Below are 10609 nucleotides of genomic sequence, written 5' to 3'. Positions count from 1 at the left end.
TGTGCCTCATTCCCTCATGGGACCTCTCTGTAGTTCTTCAGGGTCTACAGGGAGCCCCTTCTGAGCCCCTGCAGTCAGCAGAGCTTAAGGCACTCTCTTTGAAGACTGCCCTCCTGACTGCGCTCACTTCCATCAAGAGGATAGGAGACCTGCAAGCGTTCTCTGTCAGCGAAACATGCCTGGAGTTCGGTCCAGGCTACTCTCACGTGATGCTGAGACCCCAACCGGGCTATGTGCCCAAGGTTCCCACGACCCCTTTTAGGGATCAGGTGGTGAACCTGCAAGCGCTGCCCCAGGAGGAGGCAGACCCAGCCCTGACGTTGCTGTGTCCGGTGCACGCTTTACGCATCTATTTGGATCGCACGCAGAGCTTTAGAGTCTCTGAGCAGCTCTTTGTCTGCTTTGGTGGACAGCGGAAAGGAAGCGCTGTCTCCAAGCAGAGGATTACCCACTGGCTCATTGACGCCATAGCAATGGCATATCACACTCAGGACATGCCGCTCCCAGCAGGGCTACGAGCCCATTCTACCAGGAGTGTGGCGGCCTCCTGGGCCTTGACCTGTGGCACCTCTCTAATAGACATTTTCAGAGCAGCGGGCTGGGCAACACCCAACACCTTTGCGAGGTTCTACAATCTCCGGGTGGAACCGGTTTCGTCCCGTGTAATGGCAGGCACAAGAAGGTAAGTCCAGGACAGCTGGCTGGGTGTATCACTTGCGCACAGCGCCTTTCACCTCCCCTGAGCTGAAGATGTGCACTGTTGACTCCCAGTAGTGTTCACAAACTGTGTTCCCTGGATGATTTCCTCCGAGCCCTGTGGCAGACGAATTTGCAGAGAAACTTGCTGCTGGCTCAGTACATGTGCTAACAAAGCCCTGTACTGGGGTAGGTGCACCGCATGTGTTGGTTCCCCATAGGTGACCCCATGCGATGGATATCTTCCGCTAATTCATTTCCTTGTTGGTAAACTGCGTCTTCCTTGGGCAGAGGCCCCATCTGCCCCAGTCACCATGTTTGTAGAAACTCCTCCCCCATAGTGTAGGACCTACCATGGGACTCCTCCACATGACATACTTCCGACAAAGCTCGGCATGACCATGTGACGTATTTCCACTCAAAATACCCCCGGGCAGGGTGTGGTCTCTGCGGTGTCTTCCCCTTGGGAGTGACATCCCCCCCGACGTAGACCTGGTGGCCCTAGTCGGTTAACAAATTTCACTCTTTTTTTGGGGAGAGAAAAAAAAGAGAGGATAAGAGGCCACGACTGGGCTAGCCTGTCTCTATCTTTTGGGCAGTCGACTTGTCCCCGAATGGCCGTTCGACACTCATAACAGCGTTGGGGAGGTTACGTGTCGGCCTGGTTCGCTGGCTACGAGGCACACAGTGGTCTGCCTGTCACACACCGCCAGTTCTCGTAACACAGTTCAGCCAGTTGTGGCATTTCGTACAGGGACCCCTAGTGTCACTACATCGACACAACGTCGAGTGAGTGACAGATAGGGAATGTCCTGGTTACTTGCGTAATCTCCGTTCCCTGATGGAGGGAACGAGACGTTGTGTCCCTCCTGCCACAACGCTGGACTACCCACTGAAATGGCCGGGACCTTATCTCAGCTCCTCAGTACAAAACCTGAATGAGTGGTTGTGTACCAGCTCCTTTTATACCCGTATGTTCGGGGGAGTGGTATGCAAATACCACTCGCCAATTTTCATTGGCCTTTTTTCAAAGACCAGAGGTGTTTCAGGCTCCCAAGAGTGACCCCTAGTGTCACTACATTGACACAACATCTCGTTCCCTCCATCAGGGAACAGAGATTACTCAAGTAACCAGGATGTTACTCTTCAACATACAGTTGTATGTATAGGCTAAATAATATATTTAATTCATTGGTTTATTTGATAATTGTACTAAATTGCATAAAATGCTGAAATGTGAAGCCATGTAATGACATTGTGCTAGACTACACGTGCCATGTGTTTTTCTTTTCTTTTTTTCTTTTTTTGATACAATTAACTTTTGAATTATGATTTATTTTTTATTTTTATTGCAGATAATCTATGAATTAATGAAGTATCTTTGTGTATGATCTTGTACTGCAACACCTTTGAATTTCAGCAGTTTTTTTTTTTTTTTTACCTGTTTTTACTTGTATTTGCAGTGTGAAAGCCCTTCTGTGCTCTTTCCAGGTGGTTAAGGATGGTTTTCAAAGCCATGGCAGATGCCAATTTCACTCAGATCTCTGAATTCCAGGACTCCATCCACAGTGTTTTAAAGCTGTGGGAAACTTATTACACTTTTTCTATCTTATCATTGCAACTGGAACATTTTAATAATTTCATTTATTGTTTGTGAGAGAAGCCTTCATAAACCCACCTATTTAATCTTCTGTAACCTCGCTTTGTCAGACATTGCTTTTGGAACTGTTACCCTGAGATGATTATAAATAAACAATTTAATCCATGTTTTGTGCAAACATGTTATGTGCATCATTTAGGTGCTATGAATTCATTTCTGATGTTATTAATGGCCCTCAATCGATTCATTGCTATATGCCACCCCCTTAGATATCCTGCTATTATTACAAATCAGTCTATTGCATTTGCATATGGAGCATTTTGGTTGATAATATATGCATGGTTGCCATCGTTTACTTACTAAGCTCACAGTCTGCCCTACTGTACTACAAACGTTGTAAGTCAATGTTATTGTGATTTATATGCAGCATATAAAATTGCATGCAGATTGAAGGCTGAGCTAAGGAAGAATTATTTTGGGCCCTCTAATTTTCATACATTGCCATCATCATATCTGTGTTTAAAATCTCCAGTGTTCAGGCTCAATATAAAACATTTTCCACATGCAGTCCTCAGCTTTTAATCACATGCCATTACTATCTGCCCAGATGCACTGTGTTTATATGTGACATATCTACTGAAATGCCTATAGGTGTTCGTTTATGCATGTTATGTGGTACAGTCTGTTTCTCCCGTTGTCAATCCAATGATATACTGTTTCAGAACTCAGGAAATCAAGACTGTTTTCATGTGAAAAAAATAGAGGTAAAAGTATATATGGAAAGACAAGTGTCTTGAAGACAAAAACAGTACCTTTTAGACAACATATATTGGTTTGACCAATAACATTTAGTTTCCTATTGTGACTATATACCCAATATCGTGTAGCAAAATATGTTGACCAAACTGTATTATTTGTATTTTTTTGGGGCGACAGTGGTGTAATGGTTTGAAAGCCTTTTTGTAGCCATAACCTTAAAGTATGTGCCTATTAATTGACTTTCTAAAATAAACCTTTAAATACCCTGAGAAATATTCACTGCAGTTAAAATTGTGACAACAAAAAAAACCCTTTTACAAATAGATTTATCATTCAGTACAAAATATATTTCACCTCTTCCTTGTGAGTTTAACAAACCATTGCTATAGATTAAAAAAAGAATAAATGAAATTGAATAAAATCATGAACTTACCTCTTATGATCTCTAATATATATAACTAGATGTAATGTCAGAGATCTGGCAAGTGATGTCGCTAATGTAACACAAAGAATTATGTTAAAACTCTTCCTTGATGCTTTGTTATCTAATGTCTGCCTAATCACAGTGTAACAAGCCTCTCAGATTGTACAAAATGCACCTTTTTAGATGAAATTATTAGTATATTTACAGCTTTATTAATGTTCTAAAAAAGAATATTCACCAGATTTTCACTGGTAGCTATTATTTGCTAAAGAACACAGACTCAAGCATTTAAGTTTGAAGCTTACTAAATAAAAACAGTTGAAAATCAGGAACCTTAGCTAAGTTCCCATCCACACAGAGCATTTGACTAAAGTGCTTATTTTTTTTTCAATTTATTTTTTTTACTGTGAACCTCTGCTTTAACATTCCTTCAAATGATTTCTTCTTGATCACTCTGAAAATCACGGTCAGTTGGTTGATTGTTTGGCAATCTGGCTATGTCCTCAAATACACTTGCATAGGTATTAAAATGAACTCCTAGGTTTAGGAAACTCTCTAGTTGCTGGATCCCACTGGAGACAGAGGTTTTGGGCACATTCTGGACACAGTGTGATGTGGCCACATCTCTGAAAGGTGAAGGGGCCATCAGAATAAATTGCCCTCTGGACCAATCTGCAGCTAAAACAGTGACAGTGAGGCATGATTTCAGAATGTTCCAAAAGGCATCTTGTACTGTATGTGTGCTTCAAAGAAAGCAAGGAAATCTTACTTTTTGTACAAAAGAGTTAACATGATTAATGTCACAAATTTGCTAACATTTGATTAATAGCCAAGACTTAAAAATCCTACAAAAATTTTCAAAAATCAAACTTTCTTTTTGTTCTTATATATTTTATTGTCAAGTCAAGTCATTTTTATTTGAGCTTTTCACAATACACACTCAGGTACTGTAAATTAGAATTCTGATTTCTGAATATTGGAACAAAATATCAGCGTTCACCCCGTCTTAAATGTCAGATAGATCAAACTGACCATGTGCACTTGCCTTCAGATTGATGTTCATCTTTGTTGTCCCGTGAACTGATGAATGACTGTTCTCTCTCACAGTCAAACTCAGAGGCAGTAAAGGAGCAATGACTTTCACTTTCTGATGATGACTCTATTCCCCTGTCTGAGCTGACAGCTCTAAATGTCTTTATGGGACACTCGTTCAAATTTTGAAATTCTTTTGGTGGGGCATTCATTTTCTCAACTTCATCTGCTGAGAGATGTTGTGGGGGACTTGTCAGATCAGAAGCTAGTTTTCTCCTGGAGAAGATGTGGGACAGATGTTGCCAGTGGTGAAAATTGTCACCAGGCATCTTCTGATGAAGTTCAGGGGAAGGTGGCACATGATTAGTTTGAGGATGCAAGGTTGTTCTATCTCTCATGGATTGACAATTAATACCAGGAACATCCTTTCTCAGCTGTAGGGTCTTCATATCTGAGCTGCAAACTGTATATGTGCTGTCAATCTCATAGTACTCCAGTTCACTCCCTCCAAAATCCGAGACGTGACTAGAGGGGCCACCTTCAGAATAATTTTCTACTCCATGCAATGAATCTCTTGGCTTTATCAAATCTGCCTGTTTTCTGCCCTCGTTTAAAATGTTCCGAGGACACTCGTCAGCAAGGCCTAAAATAAATGCCAGATTATCTGTGCCATGCTGTTTGGTTGGTGGCATTAGGTAGGTAGGACTCCTAGTTTTGCCATCACAGAATTTGCCATGTCTCCTGAGGACAATGCATAGACCCAGGATCAGCAAAATGAGGGCAATGGGAATAACAACTGCAACAATCCATAAGGGGGCACTCTCAAGAGGTTGAGAACAGGCCTCACTGGGTACAGAGTCAGATGAGCAAGATCCGCATAAAGACTCAGACACATTGTGTAGACAGACGCACCAGTAGTCCTCTTTGGAGGAAGAACCACAGTTACTATCATTCCAGCAGGGCTTAGAAAGACAGGAATCTTTGAGGCATGGAGTTAGAACACAGTGGTTTGGAGAAATACAGAGGTTTTGGAAGACAGAGGGGCTCGGCCTGGCCTCGACTATGTCATTGTAGCCATTGAATGATAGGATGTGTCCGTTGAATTTTATGTATTCCACACACCCTCTAAAACCTGGAAAAGCCAACACAACTAATGTAAGGAACAAAATAAAAGAGTTTTCTTGTCAATGCCAAAGACGGAAACAACCTGAAAATGTGTTCTCTTTGTGGCAACAATAAGTGAGATAAATAAATTAAACAAAGTATTATTTTAAAACTCAAGTGTGTAGTCGACACTAGCTTCACCAAACAGAATTGCAAAAGTAAACACAGCTTTCAGAATACACCTTGCATCTGCCATTGGTTGTCCAAATAGATAGTCCCGCCAAAAACTCACATCATTGGTTGAGCCAATGTTGCTGTGTCAGGCTGGTCGGGCAACTCAAACAAAAAGATCAATGAAAGCACCACAGAGCAACAGTGTTTACCAGCCTGATCTCAACTGACTTGTGACTAGCCACATTTTTCTAAAATTATAATATGTGGTTTTTTACATGTATTGAAATGTCCACTGTGTGGCGCTGGAACTGAGATAAATGTTCTCCCAAACAGATGAGGTTTTTAAGGTTAATGCTCTATCAAGTTTTAAATTAACAAAACCTACCTCCCTTACTTAAACCTAAGCAATAATGCCATAAAAGCAAATGCGAGATGAAAAACGGAATTGCTGAAGCAACCACGTTTTTTATGGTCCTTCTATTACACTTTCGGTTCATGTCGACTCGCATGCTCTGCAGTACTCGTATCGCTTGAACAAGCTTGTAAATATTGTTGGTTATGCAATGCAAACGTTAAAATTTACACAACGAGTCATGCACTATAAAAAGTGTTTTGATGTCATAAGATAGCATTGTGTGAGGAACAAGGCGAAAAGTTACTGTTTATAAACTGATGATCCACCATTCAGATTTTCATGATTTGTGTGAAATAAATGTGAACATTGAAAAAATTACGCAAGTCAGCTTTAAAAATTGTTTTAAAGAATTATTATTATTAAATGTTTAATTATTATTAATAATTATCACAACATTTTATTAAAAACAAATGAAAGAATTTTTGACCAAATGTAAACCCCCACGCACTTTTCTGTTATATTTTGCAACTAAAAAGGAAATTGTTGCACTCAAACAAAACTTCTGTTACTTCAGATGCAAGTCTGTTTTTTAATTCACTGCACACTGCACTAATTCACTTTGCAAGTTTAAAATAAAAAATACATATTTTTGCTAGATCTTTTTTTTCCAGTCTGACTGTCATTAAGTGTGTGGACAGCAACTTATTTGATTTTTTATATATATATATAAATAACAGAATTTATAACAGATTAATACAAATCAAGAACTGTCTAACCTGAGTTTTTATCTCTGGATTCACTCAAAGGAGCAGTGCCCAGATAAACGGTCTCTACTATGAACACAGAGTGGGTTATGGTGCTGTTGGTGGTGTTCACAATAGGCCGTTCATCCAGAAACAGAGTTATGTATGGCCGCTTTCTGTGCAGTTGAAGAACATGCCACTGTCCATCTGAAACATCTCCCTTAATTGAGAGCTCCTGTCGCTGACCAGATGTGGCATTTGTGAACACATACAGAGGTTTTCCATCTGATATCTGAGGAGGCAAGAAATTCAAGTGTTATGAATTGGTTGACAGTTATTTGAACAAAATTACAAACATTCAAAAGCAGCATCGACTTAGAGTAGTTCACCCAAAAAGGAAAATTCTGACATTGTTTGCTCACTCTCATGTTGTTTTCATTGCAGAATATGAAAAGAAATGTAATTACAGTTTTGACATATGAGGCATTGATGATGAAAATGTAAAATGAATATAAAATTAAGTATAGGTCTTGCAGAATATTTGTTACACTATAAACAAGATACTGCTCACAGAGCTCACCTGAAGAGCTAGATGCGCTGTTTTACTCCAAAACACAATCAAAATACAATTTTTTCTGACAGTCCTCATCTTGATCTCAACATTGTATAATCCCTGAGAGTCTCCTTCATTCCCATCCAGAATGGCTTGCAGAAGCTGGTTTCTTCTGTAGCTTTCCTTGACGGCAAACTCAATGTAGACCTCCCCATTAAGAAACAATACATGCTGCTTAGCCAAATCTATCAAATGCAGAATTAAAACTTACATATTTGATCTGTCAAAGAACAAGTAAAACAAACAAAAAATATATTAATGAATTAAATTACTTACTGGCACAGTTGGCCCCTATAAAATGGTCTCTACACTGGCAGTGGTGGTGGGACCATCGGTCTTGACAAACTCCTCCATTTAAACACTCTTCAGTCTGGCAGGGAGGAATATCAGCTCGTGGACACCTAAGCAACAAAAAGAAATTAACTGAACCATGGAACTATGACAGAAATTAGTTTTTCAGAATTCAGAGTTAAAAACACATACAAAGTTACTTATGAGACTGACCAGTCAAGAACATTCTGCGATGCCAGGGCTTTTAAGGAATCTTGACCAATGTTGTTCACTAGTATGTTTCTCATACATCCAACAAAATCATGGGTCCTTATTTGCCTCTGCAAAATGACATCAATGGACTTTACTCCACCAAATGTCAGGTTATTTGTGTTCACATCCAGGGTCCTGTATGTAAAAATTAAGTTTAAGGAACAAGTACATGTATATAAACAAGTGACATGATGATGCTAAACTGTGTATAATACCCATTAAAAAAGTGCAGTTTAAAATTATTATGCGTACTAGTGTGCAAAGTTAAACTTAACACTACCTTTGAGTTCCAGTACCACCACTTTGTGATAAGCAAAAGCCTTGTGGTTCATTGGCAGAGCAGCTGTCAATTTCTAGAGAGGCTATCTGAGAAACACAAATGGATATATACCTGAAGAATATCTGACAAATCGTTCACAAAAATGGCATGATTGATTGAAAAATGGCAATATATGGGAATCACATACATTTCCAGTTATTCTAACAGTGATGTTGTGAAAACTTCCATCAGCCACTAACTTCCCAGTCTCCAATCTTGTCACCCCAGATCCAAGATCATAAGAGAGCCACAGTCTTCCACCCACAATTTCAAGTGCCAAGAACTCTGAAGTTGACAGGTCACCATGGTTGTACAGAAGTAAAGAGTTTTGCTGTACAGTTGCAAATTCCAGAGAGATGAAGTTATATTGAGGGTCTAATGGTGGAAATTCCATATAAGAAAGCTCTTGAAAACCATAACTGTGTTTTTCACAATTGACTCCGCTTACAGCTAAAAAAAAAAAAAAAAGACAGCAACAAAAATATGCACATTAAAAATGTATTAATATCATAATCAATAAACTCATTTTTATAATCAATAATAATTTATATAAATAAATATTAATTATATAATTATTACTTTTATCATAAAAAAACACTTAAAATAAAAAACAATATTTTAACATTTTTATTAATAAATATAATATACAGTACAATATAAAAAATATATACTGTATATATATTTATATATATATATATATATATATATATATATATATATATATATATATATATATATATATATATATAAATGCAAATATGTGCTCACATGGGTTATACTGCTTGGTGACAGAAATTTAATTTGATATGCAGATACATATAGAAAGGAAAGTTACACTTACCAAATGGACACTGACAGGAGTATCCAGTTAAAAATCTGGTGCAGTTTCCATGTACACAGGGGGAGGATAAACAATGGTCAACAGTATGATTGCAAAATATTCCTGTGACAAAAATAAATGGCAAATTATTTTTACAATTAAATTAATAACTTAATTAATATGCATAGAGTTGGTGGTACAGTAAATCATACCTTCATATCCTGGGCTGCAATCACAGATAAACCCTCCTTGTCTGTTCCAACAAGTTCCTCCATTTAAACACACCACTGTTTGACATTCATTATCAACAATAGCACAGCGCGGCCCAGAGAATCCCTCTTTGCATTGGCAAAAATATGATCCTGGATTGTTATAGCAGGTTCCCCCGTTTTCACAAGGTCCCTTTAGGCATTCATCAAAGTCCAGCTCACACAACTCTCCTGTAAAGCCTGTCGGGCATGAGCAATTAAAGATTTCAACAAAATTGGGAGATACAAATATGAGACTAGAACTTTCCAAGACGGCAACATCTTGACTGATGTGAATGTTTCTGTTACAGGTGGCACCATTTTGGCAAGGATGAAGTGTACAGGGATCGCTGGTTATCTGGGATATAGTCACATTGCTTTGTGCTTCCAGTAACCTTTTATGCATATTTGATATTCTATTTGCCACCTCTCCAGTTAGATACTGTCCGTTGTAGCTTTTCACGGCAGCCAAAAGCAGCATTTTATCTCCTTGTAACTTCATTCCGAACACATGCGTTTTGGATGCTTGTAGATTAAAGAGGCTATCCAAAGCTTTGACAAATTTTAAATACTTCAAAGACAGAAACTCTTCGACAGTAGACATGGAGATGTAGAAGAGCACACAGTTGTCCAGAGAGACATTGGTAAAGCCTTTGTAATTGATATAAATGCTGTTGTTGACAGAGGGGTGGAGCTGGTCATGTGCTTCGATGGAAATATTATATGTTGCCTCCCCTTGGTATGGGGAGGACCATAAATTACACATTCCGAATGGAAAACTATACATCCTAAGTGGTCCATTTCTAATTGTACAATTAAACACATCCAGTTCATCCAGATCGTTTGGTCTCACGTTTCCAATGAGCCCTCCGGGGAAGGAACTACCATAATATTTCACTAAAATATTGATGTTTCTTGGCAACGGTGCATTGTCATTCTCATCCAGTATCTTAATATGAAACACAGTGGTGGAAGACATTGGTGCCTTACCAGCGTCTTGGATCGCAATTTGCAGTTGAAAAAGAGGGTTGTGCTCCCGATCAATGGCCTTTGAAGTAAAGAGAACTCCATCAGATGTGAGGGAAAAACTGTTTCCTACAGCAGGTCTCATCAGCCAATAAGTGAAAGGGCCTTGATTTGGAGGAAGATCATCATCTGTAGCTGTTAAGGTAGTTACAA

General features: G+C 39.0%; 1 protein-coding gene and 1 pseudogene across 1 annotated transcript; one reads left to right on the top strand and one right to left on the bottom strand.

The window, feature by feature from the left end:
• Positions 1 to 665: 665 nt before the first annotated feature.
• On the top strand, positions 666 to 3049 carry LOC127429647 (olfactory receptor 2AT4-like; annotated as a pseudogene).
• A 438-nt stretch (positions 3050 to 3487) lies between these two features.
• Positions 3488 to 10396, bottom strand: LOC127429707 (protocadherin Fat 4). Its single transcript, XM_051678810.1, has 10 exons — positions 9395 to 10396; positions 9204 to 9305; positions 8511 to 8812; positions 8324 to 8409; positions 8005 to 8178; positions 7777 to 7901; positions 7468 to 7685; positions 6921 to 7179; positions 4525 to 5643; positions 3488 to 4157 (listed from the first exon to the last, which is right to left on the bottom strand). The coding sequence occupies exons 1-10, from the start codon at positions 10215 to 10217 to the stop codon at positions 3910 to 3912; spliced, it is 3456 nt and encodes a 1151-aa protein (XP_051534770.1). The 5' UTR covers positions 10218 to 10396; the 3' UTR covers positions 3488 to 3909.
• Positions 10397 to 10609: the final 213 nt, after the last annotated feature.

Source organism: Myxocyprinus asiaticus, chromosome 39 (genome assembly GCF_019703515.2).
Source record: "Myxocyprinus asiaticus isolate MX2 ecotype Aquarium Trade chromosome 39, UBuf_Myxa_2, whole genome shotgun sequence".
Lineage (NCBI taxonomy): Eukaryota > Metazoa > Chordata > Actinopteri > Cypriniformes > Catostomidae > Myxocyprinus > Myxocyprinus asiaticus.
Note: the sequence above shows the minus strand (reverse complement) of the source record. Positions and strands in the feature narration are given on the sequence as shown.